The sequence below is a fragment of the Solanum verrucosum genome, unplaced genomic scaffold (genome assembly GCF_900185275.1).
Source record: "Solanum verrucosum unplaced genomic scaffold, falcon-dt-bn FXZP01000093.1, whole genome shotgun sequence".
Taxonomy (NCBI): domain Eukaryota; kingdom Viridiplantae; phylum Streptophyta; class Magnoliopsida; order Solanales; family Solanaceae; genus Solanum; species Solanum verrucosum.
In genome coordinates, this window is record NW_026020065.1 from 2,490,988 (window position 1) to 2,517,247 (window position 26,260).

Below are 26,260 nucleotides of genomic sequence, written 5' to 3' on the forward strand. Positions count from 1 at the left end.
GGACGGTTATTATCTATTGTGTTGCATTATTAATTTAAATAAAATATTTATTTTTATTGTCATTAAAATTTTATTGTATTGTGTAAATTCATCATTAGATAAAAATGAAAAGTCTCATTTTGTGTAACGATCGATCTAGTGTTATTGTGTCATTTTCTTAATTTTTTCTCTTCACTTTGTCTTTATTATTATTTAATATTAATCCTATTTTTCTCTATCCTACTTCTTATGATAGCTCTACCTCATACTTTATTTTTCTTGTAAATTTATCCTTCAAATAAATGATGTATAACATTATATAAGGACAAAGAATAATATAATATATTCAAACATTTAATTCATTAAATAAAACAATAAATATAACACTATACAATATATTCAGAGGCGTATCCAGGATGTTGGGTGCACTGTTATAAAAATGTTGATCTATGATATAAATTTGTTCAATTCGACATTTAGAATTTTACTACTGAAAATCGTTAAAATTTTAAAATTATAGGTCTAAAATTAATTCTTATGTATATATATATATACACACACACATCAATTATCACTTAGAGAAGTGTGGAATCTAATTTTAGAAAGAAAAATAAAACAAGATAAATATAAAATTCAAATTTCTAACCTCGCGGAGAGAGGTACACCCAGTCATAATCGCATTATGTGATACTTCAAGTGTGGGTTCACACATCTGTATTTCAATATTTTAAAATAAATATAATACTACTATATATGATCTCGGGAGGGGACCATGGGTTCACGTGAACCCAGTGACCCCTTTAGATACGCCTCTGAATATATTATGATACATTATAAAATAGAGTAAATTTTAGGAATAACAAATATAATAATCATATTAGCGCTCTATAGCTACAATTTTGCTATTTGCACTCCATAACCAAATTATGTTTGCTATGGAACATCTGATTTGTATAAATCGAGCGATAATACGTCTGTGTCTATGAAAATTGTGTTTGTATATGTATATGTTCTCTGTGTTAGGTTTGTCAATTGTATACATAAGTATATGTGGAATCTTTATATAAATTTGAGAGTGGTGAGCGAAATTGGGAGAGAGAGGCGAGCGAGAGAGGGCAGAGAGTGGAGAGATGTGAATTGTATATGTATAGTGGTTAGATAATTGTATATATATAACTACTATGTATATGTATCATTGATTGTGCTTGTATATCTGCATAAAATTTGAATTCGTATACAACTGAATCGAGTTAAAGCATTCGTATTTGTATATCAAATCTCTCTCTCGCTTTATACAAACACAAATTATATATTCTATTTGTACAAAGTGAGAGAGAGAAAGGCAAAAGAGAATTGGGTAGGGAAAGATTTGTATTTGTATAATTATAAGTGTATATGACGGAGATATATGTATTTGTATGTATATACATTTGTGCTTGTATAAAGTGAGAGAGAGATTGACATAAGAGAATCGAGAGAGAGACTGGACAAGGAGAGGAGGGAGGCGAGGGAGAGATGACTAAAAGAGAGGAGAGTGGAGAGCGAGATTTCCTAGAGATGGGAGAGAGGCGAATGGCAAGAACATCCGAATGACAAGAAAAGTGAAATGTTTGCTGCGAATTGGAATTAAATGAAACTGTAGCTATAACATTTATTTTGAATTAATAGTTTGCTATAATGCACAATTCTCCCTATAAAATAATACTCATTTTGTCTATTTTTCCTTGTCCACTATACTATTTTGGAATGTCCAATGACACTTGTCATGTTTATAAAATTAATGAATTACTATTTTGTATCTATTTTATCCTTGCTATTAAATACTATTCATTTTATAATGTTTAGATGACTTATATTTAATAAGGATAATTTGATAAAATTATTCCTATTATTTTATTGTCTCTTATCTCTATATTAAATCAGTAGGAAACAACTATTATCGGCGATAACAATATGTAACAATCATCCGAACATAGTGTAAATTGATTATTACAAAAAGATTGGAGAATATAAAATGGCTTTGGCCATCCTTTTAATTATTTTTTTAAAAAAAAAAAGACAAATAGGAGAGAGCACTCAAAATAACCTTGGGCCGTCTCCAAAACCATGGGCGTCTCCCTCACCAACTTGCAAAACAATTTTTATTTTATTTTATAGGTAAATAAATTATATCTTACGTAATGAAATTGCACTTTCATCTACTCTATCTCTGTCTACTTTATATTTAATTGCTATTTAATAGTAGTAGTGATTTTTATTGGTAAATTCTATCTCAGATAATGGAATCGCACTTTCATCTTATACTCTGTCTTTGTCAACTTTTTATTTAATTGTATTTAATTAAGTGAATAATGAAATACAATGTATTACGGTACATAACAATGCTCTCAGATTCTGTGCTTACTTTCCTACTCCATTATTTGTTCTGCCTTTTCTTTTTAAATAATAATAAATACTATATACCACAAATAAAGAAAGTGCATTACCGTCTGACTTCTCTCCAATAATTTTTTTTTAATAATATTTTATGATAATAATCATATTTTTTATAAAATAAAATTATTTTATATTACATTACATATTTTATAATAACATTTTGTTATGACAGTTGAAAAATATCAAAACAAATAGTAACACGATAGTATAGAGAGATATGAATTTGATGTGTCTGACACAAAAACTAACTCTTTTTGAACTAAAACACCAAAAGGGACCCTCCCTAAACACACCAAAATGAACAATTCGCTCATTTATAGGCGAACTCCTACTACAATCTTTTAACGTCGTAGTTCCCGTTAACTCCAAATTTATCCAAATTAATGTTACATAATTTTTAAAGGTAATTCGCCCACAAATGGGCAAACTACAATTCTTTTTGTTAACTCCTCATCTATATATATATATATATATATATATATATATATATATATATATATATATATATATCTTTCTCAATTTTAAGTGTATTGTAAAACCTTTTGATTCATTAAATCATGACTTTTTTCAATAAAAAAAGCATAAAAACTAGAGAATTTTTATTTATTTGCTTACAACAATACTAAAAAACTACTAAGATCGATGGGGACAACGATTCCTCTTATGACCATTTTCCCAACATAAACTACATTGTTGTGTCATATGATCTAGAGCAATATCCATTTCATTTCTACGACGCCTAGTACTGTTGACTCATAAGTTCTCAAACATGTTCATTTTGTTTTTCTTCTAATTCTTTTAGCAATTTCCTTAGAAGATTATCTTTCTTCTACAAATTTTATAGTGATGTGTGAAGACGTTGTATCACCGTCGAAAGAGGGTTTCCTCACCCGTAAAAGAATGGTGTTAGTTTCATTTATGAGCATGTTTTCTGTCCACCAAAAATAATCTATCCATCATTTTTCTGAAATAACAAAACAAGAAATCAAGTGAATATCCAAATATTTTGAAGTGGACAAAATCTATTTTAATGTCGAACTCTAAATGTGACTCTATATATATAGATGTATATATTATTTGAACGATTTGGTAATTCTTTCAAAACGACTATATATAAAAATTGTGTTAGGCCTAGGAAACCAAAAGAAAGCATAAGTTAAAAATGAAAGGAAAAGAAGAAGATGTGCGTGCACTTGTTAAAAATAAAGTGATCAAATAAAAGAGATAATGAATGTCCTAAGTCTAGACTCGCACAACTTATAATTTAAAATGGGATCATGACAATATTGTTTACTTATATACGCAATATCTTTTTTGTATTTTATAAAGTGGAACTTCTTATCTTAAGTTGTGGTATCAAAAAGTCGCTATCAACTTTCACCATAACTTAATACTTTATCATCATCAATTAATCAAATGACCCAAGTTGAATTAGCCAAATAATTAAAGAAAAAGTTGAGGCACTGTATCTTCACTTGTCGTGTGGCTTGCGGCAAATAAATCCACATCCATATAATTGAATCTTTAATTTAAAGAATATTTTACCTGCATCCTAAATCTATGGTATCGTGTAATTAACAAAAAATATAACTTGTAATTATGTTTTCTCATGAATAAGATTGATACTAAGATTAGATTCTACGTCACACTTATAAATGATAAATAACAATATAATATCGACAAAACATAGTTACTACTCTATTTATCAGTTTGTCAGAGTTATTATTACAAGCGTCTAGAATAAACCTTAAAATATTAGTTTGGAATAATTTAGGTTAAATTAAAGTCTCACATGAACTTATTAGTGATTTTTCTATTTTTTATTTGTCAAATTTTAGTTTGAACACTTAAAACCTTGGGTTCATCCACAGTTTTGAAGGATTAGAAAATTGGAATTTTCTTGGCCGCTAGACAAATGGAATAAAAAGAAAATGCTGAAAAAGACCTATTTTTATGGAATAAAATTATTTCTTCAATTTTTTCTGATTTTTTTAATTTAAAATCTTTAAGAGCTGACTAAGAGATTATTGATAATAGATTCAACCCCGCAAGTTAGTGGCAAGAAAGATTTCAAATATTCTTTAGTAATAAAACTCTCATGAACCGTAAGTTAAAAAAATAAGAAAAATATTATAATTACTTTTTTTATTAGGTAGAAAGTAAAAAAAGACTGATTATTTGTTTTTTCAGTAATCAATAGGGGTGTACAAAATCTAACCAAAAACCGAATCAAACCACAAATTGAGTTAAATCGAAAAAGAAACCCGACTAGTGATTTGGTTTGACTTGGTTTGGTATTGGAAAAAAAACCCGACTATATTTGGATTGGTTTGGTTTTAACTAAAAAAATCAACCCGAGAAACCAACCCGACATTATATATGTAATTTTAAAATTTTATTTTATACATAAAAATATTTATTTAATATAATTTTAAAATATTTCTTATACTATTTCATAGTTTTTATCTTTTAATATATTATCTCAAGTTTAAAACTTAGAATTCGGAATGGTCCAATAAAGATTATAGTTCATAGATGTTGGTAATTATAATAAAACTTAAATCAAAATCAAATTAATACTAATGCAAAAAGAAAATCAATTCAACACTAAAAATGACAATAATATTAAATATTTGTTCTTTAGTTTTACATTGGTTTAGACAATTAAAATGCATAATCTAATTTTAATTTTCCTTAACTATTTAGTAATGTAACTAATACTTGTTAAACTTATTTTAGCATGATTTAGTACTTTTAAATTATGATCATTTTCATTATGACTTTGCAATATTTATTTTATATGATGATTTTATTATTATTTTTTATTAAATATTTTAGTGTCATCAGTACTCATCTCATATTTTGTGTTATTTTCTTAAGAAACACCATAGATAATTGTATTTTGGTTGGACTAAAGAAATATTTGAAGCACAAGTTAATTATATGTTTGTATGCAAACTTTATCGAAAAAAATCAAAAATCTAAAAAAATCCGAGGTTTATTAGTTTGGTTTGATTTATAGATTTAATAAAAATTCAACAAAATGGTTTGGTTTGGTATTTGAAAAACCCGAACCAACCCGAGGTTGAAAAACCCGAAAAAATCCAAATTTTATTAGTTTGATTTGGTTTATAAATTAAATTTTTTTACACAAATAATTTGATTTGATATTTTAAAAACCCGAACCAACCCGGTCATGTACACCCCTAATAACCGATATGTAAGTTTTCCACAAGAAAAAAGTTTTCTTAAAGAAGCAAAAACGTATAATAGTTTGTTTTGCCTTTGATTTAAGAAAAATAGTGGATGCTTTTAGGCAAGGTTGAACTCATTTTTAGAAAATTCCTCCAAGAGAGTGGACTCCTCTAGATGCTCCAAGAAATCACCACAATTATATTTAACTAGTTAACATGTTCGTGCTTCGCGCGATCATAATAACTATTTTTAAGATAAAAATTTCTTATAAATTAGCACATACTAAAAAAGAAGAAATATGATCAATACTTAGATCAAAATTTAAAATGTTTATCATATATAATTGTTTCCATTTTTAAGATACAATTCTCTTATTATTTTGTTGAGGGTGAAAAGAACATGTTTTTTTATTTTGAAAAAAAAATACTAACTTAATTTTCTGCTTAATTTTATATTTGCCGTTGATCATCAAATAAAACATAAATAATCTGTCCTCCTCATTTTTTAAAAGAATGGATGCTTATTTAAATGAGAAACTACTGAATTTAGACCTTTTATAATTAATATCATTCCTCAATATGATTTTTTGTTAAAAAAATCATACTTGTTATGTACGACTGTATGTAATCTTTTTAAAAAAGTCTTTTATTTTTTTAAAAAAAATTGTGCAAGTTAAAATATGAAAATTAACAAAAATGCATGTCAATAGTAACTAATCAAATGAAAGATAAATATATAAAATCGTAATGATAAAATTGAAAAGCAATTAATATTAGTGTTTCAACAAACAACTTGAAACAAAATTATATCGTTATTTTTATTTGTTTTAATTATCAAAGAATAATAATACAAATTATATATATATATATATATATATATATATATATATATATATATATATATATATATATTTCTCAATTTTAAGTGTATTGTAAAACCTTTTTGATTCATTAAATCATGACTTTTTTCAATAATAAAAGCATAAAAAACTAGAGAATTTTTATTTATTTGCTTACAACAATACTAAAAAACTACTAAGGTCAATGGGGACAACAATTCCTCTTATGACCATTTTCCCAACATAAACTATATTGTTGTGTCATACGATCTGGAGCAATATCCATTTCATTTCTACACCTAGCACTGTTGACTCATAAGTTCTCAAACATGCTCATTTTGTTTTTCTTCTAATTCTCTTAGCAATTTCCTTAGAAGATTATCTTTCTTCTACAAATTACATATTGATGTGTGAAGTCATTGTATCACTGTTGAAAGAGGGTCTCTTCACCTGTAAAAGAATGGTGTTAGTTTCATTTATGAGCATGTTTTCTGTCCACCAAAAATAATCCATCCATAATTTTTCTAAAATAACAAAACAAGAAATCAAGTGAATATCCAAATATTTTGTCATGCCCCGAGCCTACATCCTGGATGTGGCCGCCACTCGAGAACCATTGCTGGCCCTAAGCAAACCCTTGGCCTGACTTACTTACTCAGTGGAAGACTTTACTCAAGATAAATACTTTTAAAACAAGTAAACTGGAATGCTCAAAATATAACTTAGAATGTATTATAATAACATTCACTGCCCAAGTGGCAACTCAAGTCTCAACTTAACTGAAAAGGAAAAGAAAAGACTCATGAACTAACATCGCTGACTCTGTCTATAAAGTCTCTAAACAACTGAGATGGACTCCGGGACAAGATCCACGACATCCTAATGAACAAAAATACTAAAAGCAATAAAAGGATCCTCCGGAAAGCTAGGAGGCTCACCAACTGACTCTGAGTGCTCAACCTAATCAACGAGGCACTGGATGCTGATCTTGGTTACCTGTATCTGCATCATAATAAGATGCAGGCCAACTGGCATCAGTACATTGAATGTACGAGTATGCGAGTTGGAATGCTAATAACATAGGCTTGAAAAGATTTTGAAAGAAATACTTACCTTGGCTCTTCTCAACTCAACTCAACATAATTGAACTCATTTCAATATAAAACAGTTTAAAAACAAGTGCAATATAAGGAAAAGTTGTTTAAAATATGATGTCAACTCTGTGTATTTAGAAATACAATAATAACTCTGTATGTATGCAAAGATACAATATGAACTCTGTTTGTATATAAAAATACAAAATACTGATGTGGGAGTTTCTCTAACCGACAACCATCACTTAAGAGTTATAGTGATGACAACGTTTTACCTCACGCTGCCAAGGACCTTCTTATACCTTGCCAGGGGTATAGAACCTAACTCACTAAATGGATCCACTAGTCTATGCTATAAAGCACTAAAGGAATATGACCATTTTCTACCCATGGTGGCTACATGGTTTATGGGGGGCTGTGAGTTATCTGAACTCTCCCTCATATTGGTGCTCAATACTACTCCCAAAATATTATATTAGCTCTTATGTTTAAAAACATACTTCTTTTTGTGATTTGAGTTTAGTGCTCCAAAACTTAGCTCAAAGGTTATCTTGGAAATCAAAGTTTCCTCTCTTGCTTCATTTAGAAAGCGATTACTCTTTTCTGAAAACTAGCCCGAGGCTCCTTGAAAATCGAGGTTTCTTTCTTTTTTAAATGCAAAAACATTTTAAACCCTTTGGGAATACATAGCCTCCATATACTTTTGAAGAAATGAACTTCAACTTTACTCTTTACTGAACTCAAAACTTAAGTCTTAAAACAAAGTTAAAACGTTTGCAAAAGACTTTTGGAAAACTTTATTAACTTCTCTTAACTTGACTCTTGACTTCTCTTGACTTGACTCTTAATTTTCCTTGAATTGAATTTATGGATTCAATGATCGTGATTTGTGATAGGAAAGATCTCATGATGTTTAGGAATGATTTTAGATAGTTAAACATGAGAAAAAACCAAAAATCAATATCTGAGGGTGGGTACGCGACGCGGAGAAGCATTTAAATTTTGATTTTGAAAATAAATTTTGAGCCAGAACGGTCTGTGACCACTCCGCGATGCGAAACGACTTTTCCCAAATCTGGGGACTAGCTCCGCGACGCGGAGGCACTGCCAAATTTCGACCGACGAAATTTCTTCTTTGTTTTCCAGCTCTAAACCCTCTAAACTCCATGGGTTCTTTCCCCAAACACTTAGAATTGATTGTATGCTCAAAGTACATCAGATTGTACTCAAAATAAAACCTAAAATCACGGATTCGAATCAAACAACTCCTCAATGATTTCAACGAATCAAGAATTTAATAGAACTTCAAAAAACCCATCAAGAACTCAATTTCTAAGCTTTCAAGAACTTAAATTCGCTGATATAAATCATGATTGGCGCATGGGTGAACTAACCCAACGCTATGTGATCTCACATACCTTGTAGGGATAACCCCCGACGAAATCCACAAGCTAATCTCGACGAATCTTGAACGTTCTTCTCCTTTCTCCAAGCGCTAGCGTATTTTTGTAAAAGCTCAAACTGATCTAATTCTGTTTAGACCCTAACTTAATTATCAAAAAACAAAATAAAATAATTGGGCAAGGAAAAGACCAAACTACCCTTTAAAAATCCGGATTGAACTTTCCTTATTCCAACAACCCAACTTCTAAAGGACATATCTTACTCATATGAACTCGGAATCACGCAAACTCAACGGCTTTGGAAGGATAATTCCAAGAGATTTCCTACCATAACTAGAAGTGCTCCTAATTCATCCTGAGCTAGAAGTTATGTTCTTTTGAAGTTGACCAAAAACTCACTTTTTCCTAACTTAACAAAATTTCTAAATTTTCATTCTTACCAAAAATGACTACTTCAAATTCTTAGCCTCTTCCTAGTTATTTCAAATTACGAGATTGAAGTGGACAGCTTAATTTTTTTTACCTTTGAATGTGCACAACTCCAAAACTTAAGATCAGAATTTCTTGGAGTCCTCGATGTTTACATTTTATAATACTCGTTACAGTTACAAACATCTAGTTCAACTAAATATACAAACTTTCCGGATTGTTGAGACATGACTATCAAATTTCAAAAATCAAAATATTAAGTATGAAAAAGTAAAAGATGAATGAAAAAATGTGGAGTGAATAACTCATATTTTTTGTTGAAGAAAGAGATATAGATTCATGTGAGTGGAGTTAACAAAAAGAATTATAGTTTGCCCATTTGTGGGCATATACTTTTAAGATTTGTATAATATTGGTTTGGATGAATTTGGAGTTAAAGGAGACTACAACGTAAAAGATGGTAGTTATAATTCCCCATAAATGGGCGAACTGTCCGTTTTAGTGTGTGTTTTTAGAGAGGGTCTCTTTTGATGCTTAAAGTTTAAAAAGTGTCTATTTTAATATCATACTCTAAATTTGACTCTATATATATAGATGTATTTATTATTTGAACGATTTGGTAGTTCTTTCAAAACGACTATATATAAAAATTGTGTTAGGCCTAGGAAACCAAAAGAAAGCATAAGTTAAAAATGAAAGGAAAAGAAGAAGATGTGCGTGCACTTGTTAAAAATAAAGTGATCAAATAAAAGAAATAATGAATGTCCTAGGCCTAGACTCGCACAACTTATAATTTAAAATGGGGTCATGGCAATATTATTTACTTATATACGCAATTTCTTTTTTGTATTTTGTAAAGTGAAACTTCTTATCTTAAGTTGTGGTATCAAAAAGTCGCTATCAACTTTCACCATAACTTAATACTTTATCATCATCAATTAATCAAATGACCCAAGTTGAATTAGCCAAATAATTAAAGAAAAAGTTGAGGCACTGTATCTTCACTTGTCGTGTGGCTTGCGGCAAATAAATCCAAATCCATATAATTGAATCTTTAATTTAAAGAATATTTTACCTGCATCCTAAATCTATGGTAACTTGTAATTAACAAATAATATAACTTGCAATTGTGTTTTCTCATGAATAAGATTGATACTAAGGGCCCGTTTGGCCATAAATTTCCCAAAAAAATTTTGGGAAGAAATTTGGCAAATAGTGTTTATCCATATAATTTGCCATTATTTGGCAAATATTTTTGACAAATAACCCAAATTCCCAAATATTAGAAAAAACTAGTATTTGGACTAAATCTCATTATTTGGGAACTTTTAATAATTCAAATTCTACAGCAAACTTTTATCTTTTACAAGAACACCCTCTATAGTAATTATTTGCGTTGTTTTACATAATTTTTTACGTGAACATCAAGTAGTGATGGAATATTCAGTAAATATGAAAGTGATGATATGGTTGTTGATGAAAATGATAACAATTCCCTTAGGGTAACAAAGTCATGTGCTATGTAATAAAAACATATGGTTAGTTTTGATAGTTTTTAAAACTTGTGGGTAACACATGTTGAAATTTCATCCAAATTTTTATCCAAATAATATTTGCCAAAAATATTTGGAAATATATGGCTAAACGCTAGCTAAAATTAGATTCTACGTCACACTTATAAATGATAAATAACAATATCAACAAAACATAGTACTACTATTTATCAGTTTGCCAGAGTTATTATTACAAGTGTCTAGAATAAACCTTAAAATGTTATTTAGAATAATTTAGGTTAAATTAAAGTCTCACATGAACTTAGTGATTTTTCTATTTTTTATTTGTCAAATTCTAGTTTGAACACTAAAACCTTGGGTTCATCCACAGTTTTGAAGGATTAGAAAATTGGAATTTTCTTGGCCGCTAGACAAATGGAATAAAAAGAAAATGCTGAAAAAACCTATTTTTATGGAATAAAATTACTTCTTCAATTCTTTCTGTTTTTCTCATTTAAAATCTTTAAGAGCTGACTAAGAGATTCTGATTATTTGTTTTTTCAGTAACCAATATGTAAGTTTTCCACAAAAAAAAAGTTTTCTTAAAGAAGCAAAAACGTATAATAGTTTGTTTTGCCTTTGATTTAAGAAAAATAGTGGATGCTTTTAGGCAAGGTAGAACTCATTTTTAGAAAATTCCTCCAAGAGAGTGGACTCCTCTAGATGCTCCAAGAAATCACCACAATTATATTTAATTTGAATAATAATGCAGCAAACCTAAAAGAATTGGAGGAAAAGAAAAATAAATTATGTAGGCTTAATTTCATGTATGATAACTATTTTTTATTTATTTACCCATTATATCAATAAAATCACCAAAGTTTATTCAATAACAATAACCAAGACAAAAATAGGTTCATGAATAGGGGTGCGCATCGGTCGGTTCGGTTCGGTTTTAGGTGTTATTGGTTCGGTTTATCGGTTTTCGGTTTGTAAATACTTCAAACTGATAACCAAACCAATAACATATTTCTTATCGGTTTTTGGTTAATCGGTTTATGGTACTTAACGGTTCGGTTTTCGGTTTAACCAATAAGAAAATACTTATATATATTATATACACAATAAGAAAATTTTCAAATAAACCATATGATTTTTCCAGCATTTGGCATGAAAGTAATAATCATAAAAGTAACAATCATTTTTCTTGCAAGTTTAGACACTAGACACATTCAAAGGAAAAAGTGTGAAAGTAACAATTGTTTAACCATTAACAAAAAGTGTGAAAGTAACAAACGTTTAACCATTAACAATAAGACTAGTAAATTTAGTATAGTCTTATTGGGTTATCGGTTTAACCATTAACAAAAATTATAAAACCAGAAACCGAACCAATAACCCAATAAAAAAATTTGCAAAACCGTTTAAAAACCGTTAGCCCAATAACCCAATATCAATAAACCAATAGTGTTTTTTTCGATTCGGTTTATTGGTTAAATCGGTTTTTGCACACCCCTATTCATGAAAGAAAGCATCTTTCATATAACATGACATATTACTTACACTTAACGAATGAGAAGCGCCTTTAACCATTATTGAATTTATAATATTTATTTATATATTATTTTATTTTGCCATGATGAGATTAGTTTGTAAGTGATGGAGTTCACTTTCTTGCAACAATATGATTCCAAGTGTGATTTAGACAAGACAATTTACCAATCAACCATTGTAGCAATAATACAATTTGGAATGGTTCCTTTCCCAAATCAAAGCCATACAATTAAGGGGTCATTTAGTAGAGTGTACGTCAATAATTTTGTATAAAATTATGTTGAAGTTATTTCTTATGTATTGTTGGTGTGTTAAAATAACATATATTATATAATTTTTAAAAAATTATTTGTTTATAAAAATATCCTTCATAAAATACGATGAAAAAAATATGAATTTTTTTTTGAGGGACAATTGTATCTTAAACAGTGATAATACATGAATTAATAAAAACAGATGAGGAAATTTGGAATGCACTAAATTCTATTGGAGATGATAAAGCAACTGGAGTAGATGAATATACTGCTTATTTTTATAAGAAGACTTGAAGTATCACTAGATATGACATGCTCAGGGCTATCAAAGAGTTTTTTCAGTCTGGAAAACTTTATAGACCAGTTAATTGCACTGTGATCACATTGGTCCCTTAAAATTCCAGCCTTGTGAATATAAAAGAGTATAGACCCATAGCTTGCTGCACTACCCTTTACAAAATCATTGCCAAAGTACTAGCTGCTAGGATGCAGAAAATTATGGCACATATTATCAGTGAAGCTCAATCAGGATTCATCCCAAGGAGAAATATTGCTGATAACACCATCCTTGCCACTAAGCTGGTTAAAACATACTCTAGGCAACACATTTCTCTAAGATGTACGTTAAAAATTGACCTACAAAAGGCTTATGATTCTGTGGAGTGGTCTTTTTAAGAACAAGTGCTGGAGAATCTATGTTTTCCTCAGAAATTCATCTAATGGATCCCGGAGTGTGTGCATACTGTGAATTATATAATCACGATAAATGGAGATACCACACCCCCTTTTAATGTTGCAAGAGGGCTTAGACAAGGAGACCCTATCTCTTCATACTTATTTGCTATATTAATGGAATATCTAAGTAGATACCTTGCTGAAATTAGAGAAATTAAAGGGTTCAAGTTTCATCCTAAATGTGACAGATTGAATATAACTCATTTATGTTTTGTAGATGACCTTTTACTTTTTACTAGAAGGGATCAAAAATTTGTAAAGATCATTTATCAGTGTTTCCAAATTTTTTCCCAAGCATCAGGACTGCAGGAAAACATGAATAAAAGCTCCATATATTTTGGTGGTGTCCCTGAGCATGTAAAACTGAATATACTTCAGCAGAGTGGTTTTGGATATGGTGAATTCCCTTTCAAGTATCTTGGTGTTCCTCTATCCACTAAGAAACTGACTACTAAAATTATTGCTAAAATCTCCTCTTGGACTGCTAAGAGACTCTCATATGCAGGAAGAATGCAATTGGTTCAATCTGTACTCTTTGGTATCCAGGCCTGCTGGTCTCAACTCTCCATCATTCCTGCAAAAGTCCTTAAGCTTATTGAGTCATATTGTAGAAGTTTCATTTGGTCAAGAACTAATACCATTAACAAGAGAGCATTGATAGCATGGGACAAAATTTGTCTACCTAAATCAGTTGGAGACATGAATCTCATTAATATTAAACTGTGGAACCAAGTTGTTATTGCCAAGACCAGTTGGGATCTTGCTCACAAATCTGACAAGTAATGGATTAGATGGATCCATTCATTTTACATAAAGACTCAATACTTCTTTACTGCACCTATTCCAATGCAGGCTTCATGGATGATCAAGAAGATCCTTAATGCTTGATGTGCGGCAAAATCATGGCACATTTGATGCTTAATAACTATGAACTAATATTGGAAATAAGTGAAATATTGAATTATTTGATGGGTTTGTTAAGTGTGTAGGCAGAATTTGGGTTGTATAGAAAAGTGGAAAAAAAGAAGAACTGATGCTGACCAAGTGAAGTTCACGGTCAACTTCACGGACCGTGAACTTCATTACGGTCTGTGGTTGAGCTCGTGAACGTGAGGCAGTGCTGGGCCTTGAGAAGATGAAGAGCAGAAATAACCAAGTGAAGACCACAGAGGGTTTTACGTGTCGTAACCCTCATCACAGACCGTGGTGGTGATCGTGATGCTGAACTTGAGAAGAGGTTAATAGATGTTGTTAAGAGATAGGGCAAAGTTAAAGTCACGGGCACCTTTACGGGCCATGAAGGTCACTACGGACCGTGGTACCCGTTGTGATGATGAACCAGTGGATGGACTTCGAAGAGTTGACAGAAGGTTGAAACCCAAGTGAAGTCCACAGGCGACATCACGAGCCGTGGTTCTCACTACGGATCGTGGTAGCTCTCGTGGTGCATTTTCTAGTAAAGGCATTGAAGACCTAATCTTTGGGAAAGTTGAAGGAAAGATCACGGAGGACTTCACGGCCCGTGAAGCCCTCTACGAATCGTAGACGTGGCCGTAGAGCCATCCGACACCTCAGTCTTAGTTTGATTAGGACTCATTTTAAACATTCTATTTTTAATTACTTTAGGTCATTTTTGGATCAATATTCATTATCTTACATTTTACGACCAAGAACACAGTATTACTCTTAGCGTTGGATTTTTGGATTTTTGATTATTGTTATGAGTTGAACATTCGGATTCAGACTATCAGATTATCAAAGTGATTGTTGATTTGCTAATTATTTTCATAAGTCTTTCTCAATATGTTTTCATCCTTAATTACTGATTGTTTATATGAAAGCATGAGTGGCTAAATACCACGACTGGGGTTGTGGGATCTATGATGATATTCTAGTTGTGATTTCGTAAAACGAGTAAAAGGCAGTCTGTGTTTACAACCAGTAGTTTTTAGATTTCAATATTATCTTAGTCTAGTGAGTGCATGCATTAGATGAGCTTGCATCTGGTATTTGTTCGAGAGAAAAATACCAGTTAGGAAAATGTTGAATTAAATTAACAAATTAGAGTTAAAGCTTGAGTTCGAGAGAAAAGATCTTTAACACCATATCATTTCAAGTGAGGTTCAATGTTAGTAACACTCTAAGGTCGAGAGAACATGAGTGATCATTATCTGATTAGGCTGAGAAGCGTTAGATAAATTTAACTCGCAAAGATTCTCTAAACATTGATTTGTTTGACACTTAAATTATGGGAGAACACTAGAACTAATGTTATGGTGAACACAATCCTGGTTTCTCTTAATTAATTGAATCAATATTACAACGAAATAGTTTGTTAGTCTTGAGCTTGGATTTTGACTGCAAGTTTTGGTAATTATAACAATTCAACAATACCCAATTTACTTTCCATTGTTATTTGTCTAGGAGATAATAACAACATGAGAATAAATGCGACAGTGAAACCTTATCTGTAAAGAAATTCTCTGTGGTTTCGACCTCAACTCTAGTTGAGTTCTGTAAATTGACATCGACCTTTTACACTTCTTATTTAAAATGTAAGTTTGATCATATCAAATTTTGGCGCCGCTGCCGGGGAATTTCAATTCAGAAGTGTTTTACTTGCTTTTATTCGATTTGTAGTTATATTTCCTAGTTTTACGTTTTGTTCTGTGTTTGTGTCTCTTTCAGGTGAGTGCTACTGTATATGCCAAGTACGAGGAGTAAATGGGCTCCATTGATCCCTTATGATTCAGAACTCCAAAAGACTCTTCGAAAAATGGTGAATGCACAAGAACTTGAGGCACAAAGACAAACGTTGGGACTAGAAGCTGAAGCTGTTGCAAGAGGTATTCAATAGAACGGCGGTAACAACCAACCTAGGATGGTAGATGAGAATAGAGGAGTGGATGGATTGATCCCTCCCCATCGCCAACCAATAGCTCTAAGGGGTAGAGCTCAGCATCCACCGCACATGATGTATGAAGAAGATGATGCTTAATTGGATGGAGCTGGAGCCACTGGCGCGATAGTGTTACATGTACTACCTCCAGGTGTTAAGTTCACAATCACCAGCACCATGTTCCAATTGTTGAACCTGAATGGTATGTTTAGAGGTGCAGCTGGTGATGATGTAAATCAATATCTGATGAACTTTGTGGCAATTTGTAAGTCATAAGAGATTCCTGGGGTCAACCAAACATCAATGAGGTTGAGGCTGTTTCCATTGTCTCTTACTGGAGAGGCAACTAACTGGTTGAATGAGATGCCAGACGACTCCATCTGAACTTACACTGAGTTGAAGGAAGCTTTCCTAGAATGATTCTTCCCAGAATCAAAAGAACTACAGATGAAGGATGAGATTTGTACACACAAGCAGCTACCAGGAGAGGCAATGCATGATACTTGGTGGAGGTTCAGCCAAAAGCTGAAGAAATGCTCCAACCATGATCTTACCGAAAGACATCTGAAATAGGATTTTTATAGGTCTCTGAATTATGTTAGTAAACATGTTGTTGATGCAGTTTGTGGAGGCTCATTTATGAGGAAGTCATTTTCGGAGAGCATGCAGCTGTTGGATGAGGTATCAAAGAATAACAGGGCATGGTACACAAGAGATGCGAAGGTAGGAGAGCTGGGGTAAACATTTGGGCTTTCAGATGAACAAAGGAAGAGAGAAGAAAAAATAGACCAAGACATGACATATATGCGGACACAAATAGATTTGCTCACAAAGCATATTGTTGCCAAGTCTGAAAAGGTAAATGTTGTGGGACAACAAAACAGGTATGATGATCAGGATATTGACCTTGATGAGGAAGCTAACTACTTGGGGAACCAATGAGGTTTTTGAAATTAGAACTCTGGAAATCAAGGTTACAATTTCGGAAATGCAGGTCAAAACTATGCTAGGGATGGTCAGTATGATGGTTGAAACTATGCTAGCGATGGTCAGTTTGGTCAGGGAAACTGACAGAATAGAGATGGGTATATGAATGATTGCAGTGGTGTTTATGTTCCCCCAGACAATAAAGACCGGGCAAGTGGTAGTTCCAGCGAATCTAAGCTGGAAGATATGATGGCTAAAGTACTCCAGAAGGTTGAATCAACTGATGCAGGGGTAAAAGTAATGGGAGGTGATTTCTCAAGCATGAGTCAGTTAGTGGATTCTTACACCACCTCCATTAAACAAATTGAGCAGTAGTTGGGGAAACTCTCAGCCTCACTGAATCAAAGGAAGAATGGGTTACTACCAAGTGACACCATTCAAAATCCTAAGAAGGGCGGACATTGTATGGTCATCACCACTAGGAGTGGTAAAGTTCTTACTAACCCTATTTCTGCAGGTACCAAAAATGAACAAGTCTTGGAGCAAGCTGGCAGAGATGATGATGATACTATATAGGTAGATGACTTGGAAGATGCTCAGCCTAAAGCACAACCTGCGAGAAGAAAAGAGAAGGAGGTCGAGGAAAACCTGCCTTTACAGCAGATCCCCAGACCACCTCATCTTTTCCCTCAAAGGCTCAAAAAGAAAGCTAAAGATGGGAAGTTTACAAAGTTTATCACCATGTTGAAACAACTTTAGTAAACATACCACTGGTGGAAGCCCTGAAGCAGATGCCAGGATATGCCAAGTTCATAAAAGACTTGGTTACCAAGAAAAGAGCTGTAAGTTTTGATTTTTCTAACGATGTTCATCATTGCAGCTCCATTGCTACCAGATTTCTGGTTCAGAAGAAGGAAGATCCAGGTGCATTCACGATCCCATGCACCATTGGGTCAATTAGCTTTGCAAAAGCTTTATGTGATCTAGGAGCTAGCATCAACTTGATGCCATTAGCCATTTACAAGAAGTTGGGATTGGGAGTACTAAAACCTACAGCAATGAGGTTGATGATGGTTGATAGGTCAGTAAAGAGACTTGTGGGAGTCCTATGTGATGTACTTGTAAAGGTGGACACCTTCATCTTTGCAGCTAATTTCGTGATCTTGGATTGCGAAGAGGACTTCGAGGTTCCCATCATCTTGGGGAGACCATTCTTAGCAATAAAAAAAGCCTTGGTTGATGTTGAGAGATGAGAGCTGAAGTTCAGACTCAACAAGGATGAGGTAAAGTTCAATATTTGCAGGTCAATGAAGCAACCCAATGATATAAATATGGTATATGCCATCGGGTGGTTGTTGATGAAGACATGAGGGTACCCATAGAAGAGATGATGGTTGTTCAAAAGTTAGCAGCAGTGTTGATGAACTTTGATGCTGATTTCTGGTCTGACTACAAGAGACCGTTAATGATTTGCACGGTATGGGAGCACATTCGTATGCTCGAAAGAAATTAGACCTGGACTTGAAAAATAGGTCAAGTCCTCCAACAAAACCATTCATTGAGGAGCCACCGGTGCTGGAACTGAAACAGTTACCCAGTCACCTCAGGTATGTATTTTTGGGTACTAACAACACTTTACCTGTGATCTTGGCTGCAGATTTAAATGAAGAGCAGGTGCAGGAGGTGATCAAGGTGTTGAGAAGGTACAAAAGAGCCATTGGGAGGACCATTGCTGATATAATTGGAATACCTCCGAGTATATGCACCCACAAGATTCAGTTTGAGGAGGACTGCAGCCCAAGCATTGAACACCAGCAGAGGCTAAACCCACTTATGCAAGAGGTGATTAAGAAAGAAATAATCAAGTGGTTATATGCTGGGGTGGTCTATCCCATTTCTGACAGTCACTAGGTCAGTCCAGTGCAATGTGTGCCTAATAAGGGCGGTATGACTGTGGTGGCAAATGCCAAAAATGAGTTAGTCCCGCAAAGACCAGTCACTAGATGGCGAGTGTGTATGGACTACAGGAAGCTGAACAAGTGGACTTTGAGGGATTATTACCCCATGTTTTTCATGGATCAGATGCTTGATAGGTTGGCAGGTAAAGGGTGGTACTGCTTCTTAGATGGATATTTTGTCTACAACCAGATATCTATTGCTCCTGAAGATCAGGAAAAGACCACTTTCATATATCCTTATGACACTTTTGCGTTTAAACGCATGTCATTTGGACTATGTAATGTACCAACAACATTCCAAAGGTGTATGATGTCCATCTTCTCGAACATGGTTGAGGACACTCTAGAGGTATTTATTGACGATTTCTCTGTAGTATAAGTGATACTTTTGATGACTGTTTGCTGAATCTTAACAGGGCTTTACAAAGAAGTGAGGAGGCCAATCTAGTGCTGAATTGGGAGAAGTTTCATTTGATGGTAAAAGAGGGCATAGTCCTGGGTAAGGCTGCGCAATTGACCAGAACAGAACCACTAGATCGGAACGAACTGGTACCGAATCGAAACGGGACGGTTTGACCGGTTTGTTGATCGGTATCGAGATGAACCAAACCAGAATTACCGAGACGGATACTCGGTTCCGTCCCGTCCCACTATATATTGGGATGGAATCGAAACGGATCAGAATGGAATGGGATAAACGGAACGACACATCTAACTATTTCAAAAAATGATAAAAAAAATATTAGTTATTTAGATTTTTTGAATTATGAAAATATGAATGTTTTTTTTATTTTTCTAAGTTTAAACTATAAATTAATAGTTTTGAAATTTATAATGTAATTTTACTTAAGTTTATTTTAGAGATTTTTAAAAAAAAATTTACCTAATAAACTTACAAGTTAGGTTTAATAAAGTTTTTAAAAAAAGTTTTTTAGCTTAGTTTTCAAATTTCAAGATTTGAATCTTTTGAAGTTTATAAGTTATTACTTATTAATATGTTATAACTTATAATAACTTGTAATTTAAATAACTTAAGTTTGTAATTTTAAAAAAATAAATAAAAATAAGGATAAAACAATGACACAAATGACAAATTTAAAAAATATCAATCCAATCTATATAAATTTGTATTACAAATTACAATTATAATTTACAACTATTAGTAGAGTGCATAATTTACGCAGCCACCTTCTAGGGCGGGTTCTGTTTCAACTAAGCCTCGAATGTAATACTAATAGTTGTATAGTCCCATAAATCCTTTCTCTAACTCAGCTATAGATTGACCGTAATCAGCTACTGGTCTTGGTAAAGCTCGTTGATGATCTTGAAGTTTCATGTCATCGTCACTACTACATCCAATGGCTGAATCTGTGAAAACTTAATATTGACTATCTAACTTTGGAAGTCCTTGATTTCTACGCTCAACATTTAACCAATCTCTAAAAAGCACCGATATCTACAAATTGTCTTCTGCTAACAATTATCTGTGGTCTCCAATTTGAAATCTTGTCACGCTGAAAGTTGTATCTGAAGCTATTGATGATCCTTGAATTGCAAGCACATCCTTCACCATCCTACTAAGTTTTTGAAATTGAGTTCCATGAGCCCTCCACCAGTTCAGTAGTTGTGGTATACCTTTCTCGTTTGTAATATTATTTGAACCCTGTTCAAGATATTTAACAAATTCACATTTATGATCAAGTTTATGTTTCACTCTACCATGGGCACCTACTCGAGGCATAGACATTTGAGGATTTTCAACATTATCTAAGGAACAATATTTATCATACATTTCTTTAGCAAGTAATTTTATACTATTTTGATATGTTAGAAAATCAGGTTGTTCTTCTGATTTAATATCTAAAATTTGATAAATGCATTTAACTAAAACTTTTGCACCATATTCTTTATATTCAGGGTTGAAAAGAATTGCAGTTAAATAAATTTGAGGGATAGGAAATTTTTTTTGTAATCATAACTTCAATAGCACTAGTAAATAATTCATCTGTTTTATATTTAGAAAAGAGAGATGAAATCTCACATATATGTATTAAAATTTTGGAAATAGTAGGATAATACATACCAAAAAAAATTTTAGTAGCATCATAAAATGATTTCAAAAATATTCTAAGTTCATTTACTTTATCTCATTCACTATCAAGTTTTAATTCAGGATAAGCATTATGACTATTAAATTGCATAGTAATAGGTTCTCTACATGTATAAGCAGCTTCAAGCATATCATAAAAGAAATTCCATCTAGTTTTTACATGTTTCGGAACTTTTCTAAACGGAAGTTTACATACATTACAAAGCTCTTTAAATTGATTAATTATACTACTACTACATATGGAAAATATAAAAACAAGCATTATCAACTTTATCACAACTATTTTCAAATAATTTCACACCGTCACTAACAATCAAATTTAATACATGCGCAACACATCTAACAGGAAAAACATATTTACTAATAGGACAAATTCTAGATGCTAGCATATTAATAGCATTTAAATTAGCAGAAGCATTATCTAAAGTAATACTAATGACTTTATCACAAAGACCGAAAAAATCTAAAATTTCCAACACAATAGTAGCAATATACATTTCAGTTTTTTTCTGTTGACAAATTTTATAACCGATAATTCATTTTTGTAAATTAAAATTATAATCAATCCAATGCGCAGTAACAGTTAAATAATCAAAACCATTAGGACTACAACTTATATCAGTGGTAACAACAACTCTACAATCCATTATTTCAAAATAGGCACGCAAAAATTGACATGTTTTTCTTGAAATTCAAAAATATCTCTTTTTACCATGCTTCTTGATAAACCTTTAAAACTAGAATTATATGTATCACGAATATATGCAATAAAACCTGAATATTCTCTAAAACTAAAAGGTAAACCACAAACAACAACCATTTTTGCAAAATTTTCACGATCATGATCCTTATTATAGGTTCGATGAGCAAGAGGACCACTTCGGTTTGAATTATTTAATTCACCTTGAACCATATTTGACCCTCTAGCCGATGCTCCAATGCTAGAATCTTCACAAACACTAAGAGAAGAAAAATATGAAAACCACTCTTGACTATGTTTTTGCATCAAATGCTTTTTTAATCCCCCCGTTAAACCTCCACTCCCACTAGATTTATATTTAAAATGTTGTTTACAAATATTACATATACTAAAAGTTTTTCTTCATACAAAAAATAAAATTTCCACACATTTGATTTTAAAGTACGTTGTACCTAGGTCTTACCTCTAGTTGAAACAATAGGGGGACGACTAGTTCCAACCGGAGGATTGTCCTCCTGAGGTGGAACTTCAGTACTATTGAGGTCGGGACTAGTTGGTGTATCATCTAAATCTTCTTCATCAATTTCTACTTCTTCATTTTCTTGATAATTACCATAATGTCTTTCATAAACCTCTTCAGAAATTATAGGAGTATTCGAATTAATTTCGATAGGACCGGGACAAGAAAAAACTAGTTTCATTCACATGAGTAAATTCATCAGTATTCATTCTAAAAAGAGGAAAATTAGATTTAGAAGAACTAGAACCGTTCTTATTTTTTGTAAACATATTTTTTACTCCGTGTACAATACCTTTTTTACCTCCACTTTTTTTAGAAGACTCCATGATATAAAATTATAAATTATAAATTATGAAATACGAAATTTAACAAGAAAAAATAAAATATAACAAGAACAACTTACAAATAATAAATACAAAAAATTAATATAAGATTAGATAGTGGAACGAAATTACCAAACGTTTGTGTAAAGAACTAATGATTATAACTGATAATTGAAAAATTGATGTCGAAACTTGAAGTTTGAAGAAGATTTCTACTCTAAAATTCACCAAATGCTTATTGAAATCTTCACAATTACAAAAATAATATGATTGAAATTTGGAACTTGATTATTGAAAGTATTAAACTTTGAGAAAGATTGAAAATAGAGAGAAATTGATGATTGTTAATTGTTAAATACGTAAATTGTAATTAAAAATATAAAGAGAGTATATATAGTTTTTAGAAATTGTGATTATGTGTTGGAATTGGAAAATATAGTCGTTGGAATGGAATATGAATTGGAGTCTGGAGACGTTGAAAATATTTCCATTGCGGGCTGGGGCAATCAGCATTGGCCAGTGGGGACTGGGGACTGGGGCTGGCCGGATAGGACAGGTCGGCAGGGGGCAGGGGGCAGGGGCAGCAGGCTTTTCAGCCTTTGCTGAAAAGCTGCCGCCTGGGGCATTATGAAGACATATATTTTTTATTTTTTTTATATATAAATTATAATATAAAGTATAAATTAATTAATAAAAAATAATTAATCAAAATCGGATCGGACCGGAATGGAATCGGAATAAACCAGGATAAATCAGTATCGGTACCGGTACACCGGTATCAAATCGTGATACCGTTCCATCACGTGTACAAGTTCACGGTGTCCCGTTTTATCGCTAAGACTATCGGATCGGAACGAACTGGAATGGTACCGGTACTGGTACAACCCGGTTCGGTGCCCAGCCTTAGTCCTAGGACACAAAGTATCGCAGAAGGGGATAGAGGTTGATAAGGCCAAGATTGAGGTGATTGAAAAGTTACCTCCGTCAATCTGTGTGAAGGGTGTTAGAAGCTTTCTAGGCCATGTCGGGTTCTATAGGTGTTTCATCAAAGACTTCTCCAAAATTGCACACCCCATGTGTAAGCTTTTGGAGAAGGAGATAAAATTTGTCTTTGATAAGGCATGTCTCAAAGCTTTTGAGTGCCTAAAGGAAAAGCTGATTTCAGCACCAGTGATCATTGGCCCAAACTGGACGGAGCCATTTGAGGTAATGTGCACTGTTAATGGGATTACATTAGGAGTTGTATTGGGGAATAAGTGCAACAAGATGTTCCATCTGATTTACTATGCTAGTAAGTCGCTAAAAGGGGCACAACGAAACTACACAGTCACTGAGCAGTAACTATTGGTTGTGGTGTATGCTTTTGAGAAATTCGGAGTTTATATGTTGGGCACTAAAGTGATAGTTCATATAGACCATGTTGCCCTGAGATACCTCATGGCAAAGAAAGATGCCAAGCCTAGGCTGATCCGATGGGTGCTACTTCTCCAAGAGTTTGACTTTGAACTGAAGGACCGGAGAGGTTGTGAGAACCAGGTAGTTGATCACATGTCTAGGTTGAAGGCTGCAAAGAAGGAAGAGCTTGAGCTTGAAATAGATGATACATTCCCAGATGAGTAGGTATTAGCTGCAACTCTTGATCTTATTCATTGGTTCGCTGATTATGATAAATTTTAGGTTAGTGATTTGATGCCTGAGGATCTGACATATCAGCAAAGGAAAAAATTCCCGCATGATGTGGGCAAGTACTTTTGGGATGAACCGTATCTGTACAGGGTGTGTGCTGACAACATAATTAGGCGATGTATTTCGAAAGCTGAAATGTTGCACATTCTGAAGGCCTGTCACTCATCTCCAGTTGGTGGTCATCATGGAGGTGCTCGAACAGCCCACAAGATATTTCAGTGTGGGTATTACTAGCCCACAATTCATCAAGATGCAGTGGACATAGTAATGAGTTGTTATGTGTGCCAGCGGCAAGGAGCCATCTCTCGGCGCCATGAGTTACCTATGACACATATTCTGGAGGTGGAATTGTTTGATGTGTGGGGAATCAATTTCATGGGCCCATTCGTGAGTTTTTATAGGTAGAAGTATATATTAGGTGCAGTGGACTATGTATCCAAATGGGTCGAGGCCGTTGCTTTACTTGAGAATGATGGCAAGAGTGTTGTTGGGTTCCTAAAAAAGAACATATTTTCAAGGTTTGGAACACCTAGAGCCATTAACAGTGACGGTGGTTCTCATTTCTGCAACAAGGTGTTCAGTGCGCTTCTGACCAAGTATGGGGTAAAACAACACAAGGTTGCAACACCTTATCACCCACAGACTAGTGTCCAAGTAAAGGTTTCCAACAGGGAGATTAAAGCAATCTTGGCAAAAACAGTTAATGCCAACAAGACAGATTGGGCAAGGAAGCTAGATGATGCTCTATGGGCATATCAGACAGCTTTCAAGAAGCCAATGGTATGTCTCTATACCAATTGGTGTTTGGAAAGGCATGTCATTTGCCGGTTGATCTTGAGCATAAAACACTCTAGGCGTTGAAGAAGTTAAACCTAAATTGGAGCGAAACTGCAAACTTAAGGCTGGATCAGATCAATGAGATGGATGAGTCCCGTCTGAGAGCCTATGAGAGGTCGGTATTGTATAAGAAGAGGATGAAGCTATATCATGACAAGCATATCGAGAAAAAAAGCTTCACTCCTAGTGACTTGGTATTGCTTTTCAACTCCAGACTTCGTCTGTTTCCTGGAAAGTTGAGATCTAAATAGTCTGGACCTTTTAAGGTCACACATATGTTTCAATCTGGTGCTATTGAGCTGGAAAATGATAAGGGCGAGAGGTTCAAAGGTAATGGCCAGCGAATCAAGGCATATTTGGGTGTTCCCAAGGATGTGAAGATTATAGATGAATGTAAACTTCATGAAGTCTGAGTAATCAAGTAATATGCGTCGCGCCTCAACGTTAAATTGTGCGCTGCTTGGGAGGCAACCCAAGATGTAATTGTACTAGGTATTTTCCCTTTTTCCTTATGTTTCTTTGTTTTTATAGAGTCACTGTGTGTTGATGTGTGCAGGAGAGATTAGGGGGAAAAATGCAAAAACTGGTGCAGACTGAACTTCACAGACACTTTCACGGATGGTGGTGACCGTCACGAGCACATTCATGATCCGTCAACTTGAGAACCAACCTAAGGAAGCTACTAGAAATTGCATGAAAAAGGTTCACGGAAAGGTCCATGGTCCGTTAGAGCTTGTACGGACCGTTTAGCCTCTCGTGAGCCTCAGGTATGAATGTAAAGCTTCTAAGTCACAGTCACAGACAGGTTCACGGACCGTGATGCCCTTCATGGTCCGTGGTCCTCCACAATCAAGAGTTTAATCTAAGTCAGGGTCACGGACAGTCTCACG

At 33.2% G+C, this 26,260-nt stretch overlaps 2 protein-coding genes across 2 annotated transcripts in view; one reads left to right on the forward strand and one right to left on the reverse strand.

The window, feature by feature from the left end:
* Window positions 1–26,260, reverse strand: part of LOC125823662 (uncharacterized) — a 608,951-nt gene that overhangs the window by 550,043 nt on the left and 32,648 nt on the right. The window lies entirely within an intron of this gene.
* Window positions 16,187–18,489, forward strand: LOC125823612 (uncharacterized). Its single transcript, XM_049502956.1, has 6 exons — window positions 16,187–16,256; window positions 16,461–16,574; window positions 16,932–17,046; window positions 17,413–17,527; window positions 17,813–17,967; window positions 18,117–18,489. The coding sequence occupies exons 1-6, from the start codon at window positions 16,187–16,189 to the stop codon at window positions 18,487–18,489; spliced, it is 942 nt and encodes a 313-aa protein (XP_049358913.1).